Raw genomic sequence first — 15000 nt, 5'->3', positions numbered from 1 at the left:
GCCACTCAACAAAGAATCCATGAAGATATTTTTTTCTGCTCAGATCACTGCCAGACTATTTTCATTTTGAATAATTTTTTTTCTTCATCAATAATTCAAATTCCTTCCCGTTCCATCCAAATTCAAAGTGAAAGGAAATCTATATATTTTTAAAATGGAAATTTTACTTACAGTAACTGGGACTTGACTTAAATGTTGTCACCATGGTGATATATCTTATTTTCTTTTCTTTCAGATTTGTACATATTTGTACATAGACACTTGTAAAGTATGAGCACATCAGTTAGCACCATGCGTGCTGGCGCTAATAAATTACCAGGACCAAATGACAAATCAGCCAAAGGCGATATGAGCACATCATCTCAGCCAACAAATGCTAAAACAGATGGGCATTCAAAGAAGATGCAACCAACACAAGAGCAGTTACGTCTTGCACAGATGATGAGCATCAATCAAATGGATGCAGATCCCAACACTGTTAAACAGGTCAGATAATATATTTCATGGTTGAATTTTGTGTGTTGAACTTGCATCCCTCTGAGGCAAGCAACACAGATTTCTAGTTGAAAAGTACTGATTTATGATAATTAAGGGATAAGTCACTAACTGGTTCAAGATAACCTCAGTTGTGTTTAAGGCGGATTTTTTGTTTGTTTCCAAGCTAACAAATTCAAATCTATTTCTTCGATGGGGGGCTCCACCAGATTGGGAATTCTTGAAAAGTTAGGGGAAAGTCAGGAATTGGTCTTGAAATTTGCAGTATGGACACGAGAAGGTGTGACAAGATGTCAAATTTTCATTATCAAGCCATTTCAATATGTAGAGGGTGTAGAGGGTTTGGTGGAAGTCAAGATGCCTCACCTCGTGAATTTGTAATTATCTTTTCCTGTCTAAGATTTATGTTAAGACTTTTATGATCTTATTCTAAAAACTGGAAGGACTTATATATTGACAGATTATTGTGGCCTCGACGATGTTGATTTTTCCATCCACAACTATAGGATATATTCCGCATTTTTTCTGTGTGTAGAATATATTCAGCTTTCATCAATTTTGGGATCGTTATAGGTCGGCCTCAATTATTTATTTTTAAAAAAAAAATTATTTTTTTTTGGTTGCAGCTCATGGATATGACCGGCAAGAGTGAAGATGTTGTTGTTATTGCTCTTCATGATGCTGGGAATGATGCTGACAGAGCTGTTATGACTCTTCTGGAGGGAGGGGAAGAACAGGTATCCAGATTAATATACTCTTACATAGTGGCCAACTGTCCAGATAAAATCGGGACTCCCGATTTGGCAATCTGACAAAAGATTTAAAGAGAGAAAAATTGGACTGCTTGTATGTTCCAGGATTATGCTTTTTTGACTAGAGGAGTAATACAAGGAACAGAAAAAGGTCTAGATTATGTCATATAATAGTCCAAACATACTGATTCTTTTGATCATGACATAATTGTGAGTTAGGGCATCCTGTTTTAGCTCTTTTAAAAGTTGGCCACTATGCTCTGTTATTTTAACAAGTGCAACACCAATAATTATTTGATGTATTAACACCCCGTTATTCTGTTTTGCCCCTCAAATTCGTGTTCATTTTACTTTGTTGATCACTGCAATTCTTTATGCATATTATTTATAACAACATATTTCCCCAAACACATGTCATTCATTTATCGCGGTGTTCATGTTTGAAAAATTTAAGATTCGTCTCCATTCTTTAAAAACAGGATTAATTACGCTCACTCTGGTCATACTGATTGTCAATGCATGATAAATCTATTGTGCATATACCATTACTGTCATAACACAACAATTCGCTCTCTTCTGTTCATGTTTGAATAAAGAAAATGTTAATTTCCATTTTTTAAAAACAAAAAACAGGATGAATGGCGTGAATGTGGCAAGAAGAAGAAGAAGAATACTCCGAAAGAAAGCTCTGGCAATGAGGACCACTCAGATAGTCGCAACAGAGATCGTGGAGATAATCAGGATATGCCACCCCGCAGAGGTCGTCGCAACGGTGTCCCACCCCCACGGCTGGCTAGAGGGCGTGGAAGAGAAAGGGGCAATTTTGGTGACAGAGATAGGGAACGTAACAATGCGTCAGCTGAAGATTGGGACAATGACAAAGAAGACAGAGGTCCAAGGGGTGACAGAGGGGATAGAGGACGGTTCAGAGGACGAGGAGGTAATCTTAAGTTCCACATGTCTCTTCTTATGAGTATGAAATATTGGTTATGTATATTGACTTATTTAATTTTATTTTTTAAGTTTTGATTTTGAAGTCTTACTGTTATTGTTATTTATTCTTCTCTTATAAATAACAATTATGTATTATAGATATTAATATTGTTTCATTAAGTATTATAATTATAGATGTTAATATTGTTTCATTAAGATAGATTAATCATTTATTTGGTTGTTAAAGACATTTAATTTGTTTGGGTATTTTTTTTTAATTAAAAAAAAAATTAATTTATTACATAGGTTTTAGTGGAAGACGACCGGCTGGTGCAATGAGCAGTGGCCGCGGTGGACGCTTCAATAATGACAGAGAAAACAGGTACTTTGTTATTTACCACTTTGGAATGATTTATTTTCCTTACTTTCTTTATATTGCTTTGTGCTCAATCTCTTTTTAGGGCAGGGCGGTACATACTGTGTCTTTTATCCCCTTATATCTGTTTTCCAACATGCTTTCTGTCTTTGTCTTGGAATGAGATTACTTGGTTTTGTCCTAGCTGGGAGGGAAACAGTCAAATGCATAGTTATTGTTTTGGGAAATGATATTTTTTTCCTTGTACATCACCTCTCTGTTATATATTATTATATTTGTTATTTTGAATGTATAATGTAAGCATTTGAGTGTATTCCTCTTTGTCGGATTTTGTGCTTGTGTCTCAAACTAAGTACATTGGTGATATGCTCTTGGAATCTACATCTGATCCCTATTTGTTGCCAGTGTCCCTATTTCTTCCTTTTTACTGGCGCTGATATAACCTAAATGTGTTGCCTGGGTGGGGTTCTTGACCTCCCATAGTGGGCAGGGGGGTACATACTGTGTCTTCTATCCCCTTATATCTGTTTTCCAACATGCTTTCTGTCTTTGTCTTGGAATGAGATTACTTGGTTTTGTCCTGGCCCTGCCGGAGTCCTAGCTGAGAGGGAAACAGTCAAATGCATTGTTATTGTTTTGGGAGATGATATTTTTTTTCCTTGTAAATCATCTCTCTGTTATGTATTATTATATTTGTTATTTGGAAGCATTTGAGTGTATTCCTCTTTGTTGGATTTTGTGCTTGTGTCCGGATGAGACTGTAGGTGATCTCAAACTAAGTACATTGGTGGTGTGGTCTTGGAATCTACATCTGATCCCTATTTGTTCCCAGTTCCCCTTTGTCTTACTTTCTCTTGGGTGCTTTAATTGTAATTCTATAACTTTTTACTATCCAATTTTCTTCCTTTTTACTGGGGCTGATATAACCTAAATGTGTTGCAAGCGCCGTAAAACCCTTAAAAACAAAACAAACATAAATGTGTTGCAGGCACCGTAAAACCCTTAAAAATAAACAATCTTTTTGGTGTCTCTAGTCAAAATGTGTGGTTTTCTCATCTTGTTACAAAGTCAAGCTACTTGACTATGGTCTGTTATGAGTGATGTTTTGTTTAAGCTGTGACATATTGCAGGAAAGCTAATGAGGGTGAATTGTAATCTCTATATATAACTTTTGATTCGTATGAATTCTCTAGTATTTAGAGGTTCAGTTTATCACAACTACTACTATTAAAAGATTACTTCATATTGCATTTGATTCTTAATAATAATAATAATAATAATAATAATACTTTATTGCATCCCAAAAAGGAAATTTTTTTGTACAGACGTGTTATAATTTACACATAAGATAAAAATACAATGGAAATAGGATGTATATATATAAAAAAGGAGCAGCTCTATAACCAGAGCTGCGCTTTATAATATGAATAATTTCAACACTGTAAAATAGTTAAAACTGTCACTATAAATTGAAAATTGAAAAGATTGCAAAACAAATAAATTAATAAATTAATATTTATATTTTTAAAAAGTAAAAATGAGAAATAATTATATAAAATGATTATTGCTTGTTGTTATAAAGCCTAATACTGGACGGCAGAAAAGATTTTCGGTGTCTCTCTGTTTTCGTTGAAATAGAGAAAGGGCGACTACTTCTTTCTGACATAATAATTGATGGTCTTAGTGGATGATACTGGTCATTTAATATTTTAGTTATTTTATTTATACAAAATTTCTCGTATAAAAGATCTACGTCGCAAGGTACGATTTTATTTTATTTTCTAAAGGAAAACATTTCCAATATTACTATGTAGCTGCCAACCATTCCCTTAAGAAACGGATTTGTTCCGTATTTGGCTTCCTGAGCTCGTTAAGGCTGTTGGATTCTTTCTATATTTTTATCTCATTGTGGACAGTGTTATTTCATAACTATTCAGATATGCTGGAACTAAACCTGATAATTAACCACATTAGGATTAGCCTCTGTCACCTTAAACTTGTTAGTATCAGTAGTAGTAATTGCGATTCGATGAAAGTCACCATGATGATTTCCAAATGAGTGAGCAGGTGCACTTTACATATTTGGATGACTACACGCCACATTTGGTTCTTAAATTGCGAGGTAGGATTTTTCTGTCCGAGCTTTTGCTGGGCACCCTGATCATCATTTTATTACCTGGACAATATTCCTAGCACACAATGTCCCCCCGTCCTGGGCCAAATGGATGTTCCTTATTTTATTTTTGAAAAGTTGGCAGCTATGCTACTAAATTTGATAGGACAGACCCTTGGTTTTTTTTTGTTTTATTATTTTTTGATAATGTCAGTTTTGTTCACAGGGGATTCACCAGACCAAGGAGATTTGAGAAGATGAACAATTCTCAGCCACTTGACGGTCCTGAACCAGAAATAGATACATGGACAAATGAAACAGCTGAAACAAAGACTACAAATAAGGATACTGGTGAGTCACTTGTGACAATATTATCTTCCAGAGATGAGGGTGTCTCCTTTGTTCTGGAATTCTATTTTTGTTAAAATTTCAACCAGAAAAGGACAAATCAATTAGCAATCATGTATGATTAGTTTATATTGATTTAAGCACAAAATTTAATTTTATAGTTTGATTGTTCTCCAATCATAATTGTGCCAGGGTCCCCACCAAATCAGCAATTCTAGAAAAGTCTGGAATTTTATTTTTGAGAAAAATTCGGGAAGATGCAGTCGGGAGATGAAAAAAAATGCTCTTTTTTTTTTTCCACTTTTGCTTCTTAACATGTCGCTAGGTGAAGGGGGCTTGTCAAAAGTAAAGGTGTCTCGCCTTGTGAATTTGTAATTATATTTTCTTGTCCACTAGGTGTGGCGTGTTTCCACAGGAGACTACTACAAAAAGTCGATTTGCTAAAACTGAAACCAAACTTAACCTAAAACTATGAAAAGTATTGTCAATTACAACAATGTTACATCAAATCCACAATTGTGTGGGGTTATCAGACCTACCATAATGTGTACAGATTCAGATCCTTCGGAATTTTTAATTTTCTGTTTGAATTTTATGACCTTATGCTAAGAGTGCTGTTGACAGATCTGCTAAAACGTGTACAGATTCAGATCCTTTAGAATTAAATATTTTCTGTTTGAATTTTATGATCATTTGCTAAGATTGCTATTGGCCTTTTGTATTTCTGACTTCGTGTTCTCCTGTGTGATGGAAGATACAGATTGCAGACTAGATAAGTATCGGACTTAGATTTGTTACTCATTTTTAGGAAGATGCCTAGCTCAGACTTGATTATTGTTACTCTTCAAGAATCTTTGCTCACAGAATCTTGTTTTTCTAATTGGCTGCAATGCAGTGTCAGCATGAAGTAAAGGAGGCTTATTGTTCAGTATGTAATAAGAAAAACTACAATTAAATCAATTGATAGATCGACAATGGTCTCCCATATGAAGGCTAAAAACATTTATGGCTATAAGAGGTCAAAAACAAGAATGACATGAATACCATGTTAATTATTATAAGACCTTAAAAGTACATTTAGCATTGGTAATTACATTAAGGCTGCCTTGAGTTTATCTGAGGTAAAGGTATATTGTCAAATTCAAGTCTTTAATATGACTTATTAAAGGATAATTACTCATTTAAGTGGATATTTTACAAATTGTCTGTTAAATTTAGCTCTATAGGGGCCAAGTTTTAAAACACTGCAAATTTATTTTTCCTGCAGAAGTAGGTCTCCAAAAAAATTGAGGTCTTGGAAAAAAAATTTCAAGGATTTGGTGGCGACTCTGTTGTGCATTCATCGTCATGTGTTAATTTTTTTTTTTTTAAGTGGTACCATCTTTGTTGATTAGGAATTCAATTAGAATCTTAAATGGCATTCAGAAAACACAAACAGTGTGAGCTAGGGACCTAGTACAATTGCATTGTGTGAAGAAAAGAAAGAAAGTTTGCTGATAATGTCAGTATTTTGGTTATTATGATAATTGACTGCAGGCATTCTGGCTCCTATTGTTAGATCTTTTAAGTTAACATCTCTTTCAGGCAAACTGATTTTACGATCCGTCTTCCAGTCAAATTATCCACGTGAACTTTCACCTATGTGCAAGTGTACACAGTTCAATCATGGTTTTTGCATACATGCCGAATCTTACGAATTTTAGACAAATTTCATGGCCAAATACGAAATTTTATGGAAAATTAAGAATTTTTAATTCCTAGTTAATTAAATGATAATAAAAATAATAATGATAAGAAGAAGAACAACAACAACTGCTACTACTATTACTATAATAATGATGATAATAATAATAATAATATTGTGGTTGTTCATACACAATTTCAGAAAATACGAATTGCCTTGTCAAATTACTAAAAATTGACATTAAAATTACTAAATTTGAAGTTTTCAATTTGGCAAGTCTGTATTTGTATAACCCCTGAGATAGTTTATGAATTACTATTCTCCTAAATTTTGTTCCATTGAGATTAGCAGATTCTGATTATTTTACACATAGCAAATTATGAAAAAATGATTAGTATACTTTCTCTTGCACACCATTGAGTGCTTTAATACAATTATTTCACTCATAAGCACAAACTTTTTAAAAATTATCAAGTGGTGTCCTCGTGGACGTGCACTACTTCATATTTTGTCTTTCTTGATGTTGTGATTTATAAATTTATAAAGGATGTTTTATGCATAGTTTCCTAAGGCTGGTTTGTTTATTTTCTCTTTTACTTTACAGACTGGAATAGCTGGAATGATTCATGGGTGAATGAGGAGGATCAGTGGACTGGAACAGTAAGTAGCATTTCTAGAAATTTCTTCTTGTAAATGTTTTTCCACTGTTTATTTTATTTTAGTTTAATTTTTTTTTCATTTGAGTCTTAAAATTCCAAAGTCGATGTAAGGCATATATATATAGATAGTCCCTTATCATTTCACAGGATGAACCAGGCAGCTGTCACAGGTTGGGTCCTTTGAACTCCTATGGTGGGCAGGAGGTCTTCTATCCCCTTATATCTGTTTACTGAGTTGCTATCTTTGTCTTGGAACGAGATTGGTTGGTTTTGTCCTGGCCCTTACCCGAGTACTGAGTCGAGGGGTTAGAAGTCAAATGTTGAGTTTTTGTTCTGGGAATTGTTTTTTGTTTTTTTTCCCCTTGTAAATCATCTCTGTAATGTATTGTTAGTTATGTATTCTGATTTGTATATATTCTGTAAACATTTTAGTGTATTCCTCTTAGTGGGATCCTGTGCTTATGTCTGGATGAGACTTTTACAATGATCTCAAACTTAGTACACATTAATGATGTGTTCTTGGAATCTACATATGTACTTTTTTTAAACCAACTCCACTTTGTCTTGCCTTTTCTTGGGTGTTTTAATTGTAAATCTAGATTATTTTTTTTCCCCTTTCCTCTTTCTTCTTTTTACTGGCGCTGATATGACCTAAATGTTTGCGGGTGGTTGGATGGGAGCATCACCCTTGAATCATATACTTATGATGTTCGCATGGGTGTACGATCCGATAGTGATGTCGTTTCTTCTTCTCTTTACTAGCCTATCCTGCTTCTTTGGTTTGTGACTGTATTTTTGACAGGGGATATTTTTTTTTCTGTAAATCTTCTGCCTCTTTGTTCTTGGTTATTTATAATTTAGCTTATGATATCTTTAGGTTATGATTTTGATTTACATTTGTACTATTTTTGTTAGATTGCTTGTTTTTTTGTTTCAGCGGTCTCTCATATAACCTCAATTGTGTTGGAAGAGACCTAAAGCAACAAACAAACCTAAATGTTTTGCAAGTGTCGTAAAACTCTTAAAAACAGAACAGCAGCTGCTTATCAGACAAGTCATTGCTTCCTTAAACAAGTCAATGTGTTTGATTCGCTCGAGTTCATCATGCTTGAAATTTGTTTGATTTTCCATTCATATGTACCCAAGAGAATTAAGAACAGAAGGTCAAACCTACTTCTCTGTCAGTCATTATTTTTCATGTATTTCTTTTTTATTTCTACAGCTAGAGGAAACGAAAGTGTTCACACCTTCACATGTCAAGATGCCAGAACCGGATCCAGTCACCAATGAGCCTCCAAGCACACTTGGTCAAAGGTAGGCATTTGTGATTTGTGTTCAATTCAAATCTTCCATGGTTGCCAATTTTCCGTATTTTTACGGAATTCAGTAATTTCCAATCACATGCCGAACGGAGAAAAGGAGTATCCGTATCCATTGTCTTTTTACTATAGTTTATTGCTCATATTGGAGTCAATCCACGTGTTCCTGTAAAAGCTCAGTAAATTTTTGCTTCCTGAATTGGCAACCCTGATCTTTTTAATGATTGCGAAGGATGACCCTGAAATCTGTTTTATTAGGAGTTACTTATTACTTGGATATTGACTTGTCAATGTATTTCTATATCATCTGCAATGTACATTTTAGATCAAGATTCTGGGTGGGGTTCCTACCTCCCATAGTGGGCAGGGAGGTACATACTGTGTCTTCTATCCCCTTATATCTGTTTTCCAACATGCTTTCTGTTTTTGTCTTGTGGAATGAGATTACTTGGTTTTGTCCTGGCTGGGAGGGAAACAGTCGAATGCATAGTTATTGTTTTGGGAGATGGTATTTTTTTCCTTGTAAATCATCTCTCTGTTATGTATTATTATATGTTATTTTGAATATATAAATGTAAGCATTTGAGTGTATTCCTCTCAACTACAAAAGACGTCTAACTTCTATGTCATGGCACAAGACCGAAGGGCTAGAGCTCAGGTGGTCGCTGGTTCGGATAAGTAAGTAAGTAAGAGTATTCCTCTTTGTTGGGTTTTGTGCTTGTGGCCGGATGAGACTTATAGGTGATCTCAAACTAAGTACATTGATGGTATGCTCTTGGAATCTACATCTGATCCCTATTTGTTCCCAGTTCCCCTTTGTCTTACTTTCTCTTGGGTGCTTTAATTGTAATTCTATAACTTTTTACTATCCCATTTTCTTCCTTTTTACTGGCGCTGATATAACCTAAATGTGTTGCAAGCGCAGTAAAACCCTTAAAAACATAACATTAGATCAAGATTGGATACTTCTAATGGGGTAAACTAGAGCTTTTATATAGCGTAATATCCACTAGATGTGCTCAAAGCGCTTTACAAAGGGTCCCTGACCAATAGCAACACGAAACGTGTAGAATGAGACATGATGCCTGTTAGGCGATATTTCAATTTTTCCAACAGAGACAACGCTGTTGACAGCCAGGTACTCATTTCACACCTGAGTACGTTGAGAGAATGTGTGTAAAGTCTTTTCCATGGACTCAACTATGTGCTGAGCAAGTCTCGCACCCAGGACCTTCCGATCCAAAAGCGGTTGTCATACCACAAGACCACATAGCCTCACTTCTATGCGGGTAATTGTGAATGTGTGTTTACAGTTCAACAGAATCTATTAAATTATTTCTTCTTTCAGCGTATCCCACATTTTGCAGGGTTGCCAAAGTGATTGCCATATTATTAAACTACATACAACTTAATCTGTTAGATCGTATTACAATGTTAATAATGACTGAATATTATTTGAGGCATGTCTCATCACTCCCTGGGCATCAGCATCAGTGATTTTAAATTTTAAAACACTATTATTTTATTTTAGGCTTGATGTTGGCAGCTTGTTTGAAAGTGCCAAGTTCACCAAGGCCCCTGACTACAGTAAACCAAGTGGGGATTCTTACATTAACCAGTTTAACCAAGCAGCGACGGAGTCCATTAAAAATACAATTGGAGTAAGTTGTGGCCATCTTCATAACCCTTTCTGTTTTTTTTTCACAATTCTAGTTCATCATTAGTTGAGACAAGTGTTTAAATTTTTACTTTTCTTTCTGATTTAATTTTGATATAAAAGCAATTTTGAAGTCTTGATTAAACAAGATTTGTGTCTTTTTGTGCATATATTTAAAAATGTCTTTGTTCTCGAATGCAGCAGATTTTAATTCTTTTTTTATGAGATATTTTTTATATCCTTCTTTGCACAAGAATACTTTTCCTTTTCAGCTGTGTTGAAGTTTATGGTAACAATTTTTTATTTCTTTAAAAACTCAGATTGGAAACGCGTCTCGACCTCAAATTCCAATGTCACCACCAGACACATCTGGTTCTCTTGGGCTTGCGAATCTTGGCCAGAAAACTGCACAGGTTCAAGGAAGTTCTGTAATGCCATCCTTGCAACAGTCGGCTCAGCAAAATACACTGCCTCATGCCATGGCCCAGTTGTCTCAGATTTCACAACCTGCTTCACAGTCCACGAGCATGTCTCAAATGGGAATGGGTTCGCCACCGAGTCAGGCTGGTGCTAATCAAGCCCCACAGCAGTCACGCATCCCTGCGGTGGTGCAACAGCAGCAGAATCTGCCTCAGTCGAACATGAATAATATGCCTCAGCGCCCTAAGACACAGAGGTCAAAGCTTCCACCCCCCTCCAAGGTAGGAGGTCTCATTGATTTTCACTCCACACAGACCTGCCTACTATTACAAACAATTCGTAGAATTACCAATTTTTAGGCTCCAATTTCAATAATTCATGAGCATCTCAAAGTCATTAAACCTTATTGAAAATGAAAGTTAGTATCAGACCGCATGACATAATTTTAAGGATTTTAAAGTGTTATTTTATCTTTGTGAGGGTAAATTGTTTTTTTATTAAAGTTGACCAAGGCGACTACTATTTTTATCTCCTATACAATAAGAATTTTTAGATTTTCAAGTAGACAGGTAGGTCTGCTGTATACCTATCAAATCTCAATCTGAAGGGAATCTATTCGTATTTATTTATTTCTCTTTGCTCCTTTATTTATTTATTGGAAGTATGTTTCCAGTCTTCCAGAGAACTGGATACACAATGTACTCCAGGTTTATGTTTTCATTTTTACAGTGCTTGTAGTTTTCCTCAGGCCGCAGAAATTTGCGATTTTGGAATTAAGGGAACTAATTTCCTCTTTATGTGGTTGAAGTTACATGTATAGTTTCCCACTTTTCAGTGTGTCAATTATGATAATGTATCATATCAATTGCTCATAAGGTGGGGGTTTTATTGCAGTAAATATGGGACTTAAAGGCAATTATTCAAAATGCTCCTCCTTTTTCGCTTTTTGTCCCCATCAGCACTTTTTTTAGATAGATAATTCTTGGGTCACTTGAAAATAATATATACATAGGTTAACTTTCAACTTTAACCATGAAATAATTTGTTTCCCTTCTTTTAGATCCCTTCGACTGCTGTTGAAATGCCCGGTCATATTCCGCGAAATCCCCAGTTAGACGTGCAGTTTGGTCTTGATTTTGGTTCGGAATCGTCTGTGCAGTTTGGATTTGGAGGCAGTGGAGACAATACGACTGTGACCAGTTCTTATTCAACAACCTCCAATGGGTATTCATTAAATATCTTTTATTTAGAACAAATTTTTTTTTAGAGAAATTATCTCTGATGGGAATTAAGTTGAAGACAAAACCGCAATTTTTCCTCTTGACAAATGTATAGATGGAATAGAATTGACACCACTCAACTCTTTGTTATTGTTTTGAGACGGTCGTTTTAATGATTAGTACACATAGTTGTGTGTGTTGGTACGTTATATCCAGCGGGTGAATGTTGTATTTTACCTAAATGCGTAGGATTAATAAGCTTCGCATGCAGCTTATGTTGTTTTTTTTCATTAGAAACCTTTTCAAACATTTTTTTTTTTTTTTTTTTTTTTTGCAAACCTATCTTTGGGTGTAAGTGTGACTTCGTGGTAAGTCTGTCAGAGCCCAAAATGAGTGAAATTCTCTTCGATTTTAGAAGAAAAGATCAGGGATTCTAAGATTCTCAATACTGATATAGATTTCCCCCCCCTTTTTTTTTTTTTTTTTTTTTTTTTCCTTAAGAAATCTTGTTTATCTAAAAGTCTTTCAATTTTTGTAATATCATGAGTATTTCTTATGGCAGAGATCATAGGCTTTCTTCCAGTTGCAGTTTTTTTATTGTTCTAATGATATACTTCTTTTGCTTTTTCTTACATTGTTTTTTTATTTTGGATGGGACCTACAATGTTTGAATGGGATAATATGAGCTCTCCTAAATCAAAACATATCTTGCATTTATTTCGGGGTGGTACTTGGTGGAAAGAAATTTTATTTATCTACAAGTCTTTTGATTTTTGTAATAACACGAGTATTTCTTGTGGCAGAGATCATAGGCTTTCAATCAGTTGCGATTTTTTATTGTTCTAATGATATGCTCCTTTTGTTTTTTCTTTCTTTTTTTTTTTTGTGGAACCTACAATGTTTGAATGGGATATTATGAGATCTCCTAAATCAAAACACATCTTGCATTTGATTTAGGAGATCACATATTATTTTTGGGTGATATTTGGTGGAAAGAAAATTTGAAATTTTATATTGGTTGCCTCTTTGGCAGGTCTGCTGCTGTGATCTCCAATCATCTGAATCAAGGCCATATGACCCAGTCTGCCGGGGATGGCAACTCGGTGTCCCCCATCATGCCTTCGCCCTCAGCAGGCTCTACAAACGTGCCATCGGGGATTGAAACACAGGGTCCTCCCAACAGGCAAGGGGTTTTCCACAATTCGATGTACTCCTCTCCTCAGCAACAGAAGACTGAAAGTCAGTCGTTGGAACTTGATCAAAATAAGGTATTTGAATTATTATTATTTGTTATTCAAGGTTGCCAATTTTCCGTATATTTAAGAGATTCAGTATGTTATAAAGAATTTTTTTTAAAAATGTAGTCCTTCAGAGCCATAGGCCCATGGAGCCGGAGTTTATCCCAGTTTCTTTAGCGTGAAACGGACAATAGCAATTGCATGCTACCCTTTGGATAGGACACTAGTCTATTGCAAAGTACTTTCTGCCAGATCTATCATACCCAGCTACCTAATCACTGCTGGGTGGACAGGGGGGGAGGTGTCAGAAAAAAATCTCGACTGCCACCGAGATCGATCTTGGTCCCTTTGTTTGTGAAGTGCAGGCAATTACTGATTTATTTTTCTGTAAATAATTTGGAACCTAGTTTTGAAGGAAAATTATATATATGTGTGTGTGTGTGTATATGTATATATATATATATATATATATATATATATATCAAAATGCATAGCATTAATAAGCTTTGCGTGCAGCTTATGTTTTTTTCATTAAAAACCTTTTCAAACATTTTTTTTTCTATTGCAAGCCTGTCTGTTGGTGTAAGTATGACTTCATGGTAAATCTGTCAGAGCCGAGTTTGAGTGAAATTGTCCTTCATATATATATATTTATTTATTTATTTAAACGACTCGGAAGTTATTGTCTTCCTAAGGTGAATTCTGCATTGATTGTTTCTCTACACAGGTAAATGATTCGATTCCATTCCTTTCAACTCAGTTGGAGAGAAAGTCAAGTCCCATGGCATCCCAGCGCCAAGGACAAACTAATCAGAATCTCACCTCAGGTAAGAACTGGCCTATCCCTTATATAAGTGATACCAAGCTCCTAGAAGCTGTGACTGTAAAAAGTAATAAACAAAATTGAATATAACGCTTTAAAAAAAGAAAAACCAAACACAAAAGTGTTTTGAGTCCGAAATGTTCAGTGTTTGGTAGTTTATTATTTATTTTAAAGCTGTCCTATCCTGTATTTATTAGAAAATATTTAGCCGATTTTTTTTTTCTTTTTTTGTTTTTTAAATTTTCGACAAGTGAATCTTTTATACAATTTGAATAGCAGGAGTTAATGAATCTATTAATTTTGATTTCATGTGTTGTTTTTTTCCTATATTATTATTACAGGGCCCATGACCTCAAGCAAGAGTGACTCCACAAGTGCTGTGGCTAACAATAGTTACTCTGTGGCAAACGGTTATTCTTCCTCGTACCAAAGTCATCCAAAAGGTTCATCCATCTCTCATACTGCCACTTCACAGCCATCACAGACGTCATCATTCCACGGACAGTATCCCGTGAATCAGTCATCGTTCCCATCCAGTGGTCAGAGTCCATTCCCAACCCCGCCTAATGCTAATGCATTCCCCTCAGCACAACCATCACAGTTCAGTACGTCCAGTTCATCTCAAAATCAATTTTCAACAGGACAAAACCAATATTCTGTTGGAACGTCGACATTAACTCATCAGAATAATCAATTTCCCTCCAGCGGACAGAATAACTACGGGAGTGGCTCATCTCAATACTCTGGTTACCAGAATAATAGCTCTTTCCCAACTCATCCCCAGTCTCAGACAAACTTTCCCTCCAGCCAAAATGGAGGTACAGGTGCTGTGTTATACCCTACGTCGACTCAGTCTGGTGTCTCCTCGTACACAACTCAATCCGGTTCATATCAGTCGCCCTCTGCTGGATCCTACCACTCATCAAGGGACAGTTCTACCACTAATATGGCAGTGAGCACTCA

The 15000-nt window shown here is 35.4% G+C and overlaps 1 protein-coding gene across 39 annotated transcripts in view; it reads left to right on the top strand.

Moving 5' to 3' along the window:
- Window positions 1-15000, top strand: part of LOC144964357 (uncharacterized) — a 54270-nt gene that overhangs the window by 12786 nt on the left and 26484 nt on the right. For 24 of the 39 annotated variants that reach the window (XM_078898487.1, XM_078898508.1, XM_078898512.1 and 21 more), the window contains exons 2-14: window positions 236-486; window positions 1122-1232; window positions 1881-2187; window positions 2487-2562; window positions 4896-5020; window positions 7306-7361; window positions 8583-8674; window positions 10211-10340; window positions 10657-11037; window positions 11817-11980; window positions 13010-13244; window positions 13942-14041; window positions 14379-15000. The exon at window positions 14379-15000 is cut by the window's right edge and continues 214 nt beyond it. In XM_078898487.1, the coding sequence (XP_078754613.1) occupies window positions 271-486; window positions 1122-1232; window positions 1881-2187; window positions 2487-2562; window positions 4896-5020; window positions 7306-7361; window positions 8583-8674; window positions 10211-10340; window positions 10657-11037; window positions 11817-11980; window positions 13010-13244; window positions 13942-14041; window positions 14379-15000 (2615 nt within the window). In that variant the 5' untranslated portion in view covers window positions 236-270. Of the gene's footprint in view, window positions 1-235; window positions 487-1121; window positions 1233-1880; window positions 2188-2486; window positions 2563-4883; window positions 5021-7305; window positions 7362-8582; window positions 8675-10210; window positions 10341-10656; window positions 11038-11816; window positions 11981-13009; window positions 13245-13941; window positions 14042-14378 lie in introns of all 39 variants that reach the window. The other 15 variants (XM_078898486.1, XM_078898475.1, XM_078898474.1 and 12 more) reach the window with 1 other exon arrangement.

The sequence above is a fragment of the Berghia stephanieae genome, chromosome 2 (genome assembly GCF_034508935.2).
Source record: "Berghia stephanieae isolate SIO BIC M18660-M18661 chromosome 2, UCSD_Bste_1.3, whole genome shotgun sequence".
Lineage (NCBI taxonomy): Eukaryota > Metazoa > Mollusca > Gastropoda > Nudibranchia > Aeolidiidae > Berghia > Berghia stephanieae.
The sequence above is the reverse complement of the archived record's forward strand: the minus strand, read 5'-3'. Positions and strand labels throughout refer to the sequence as shown.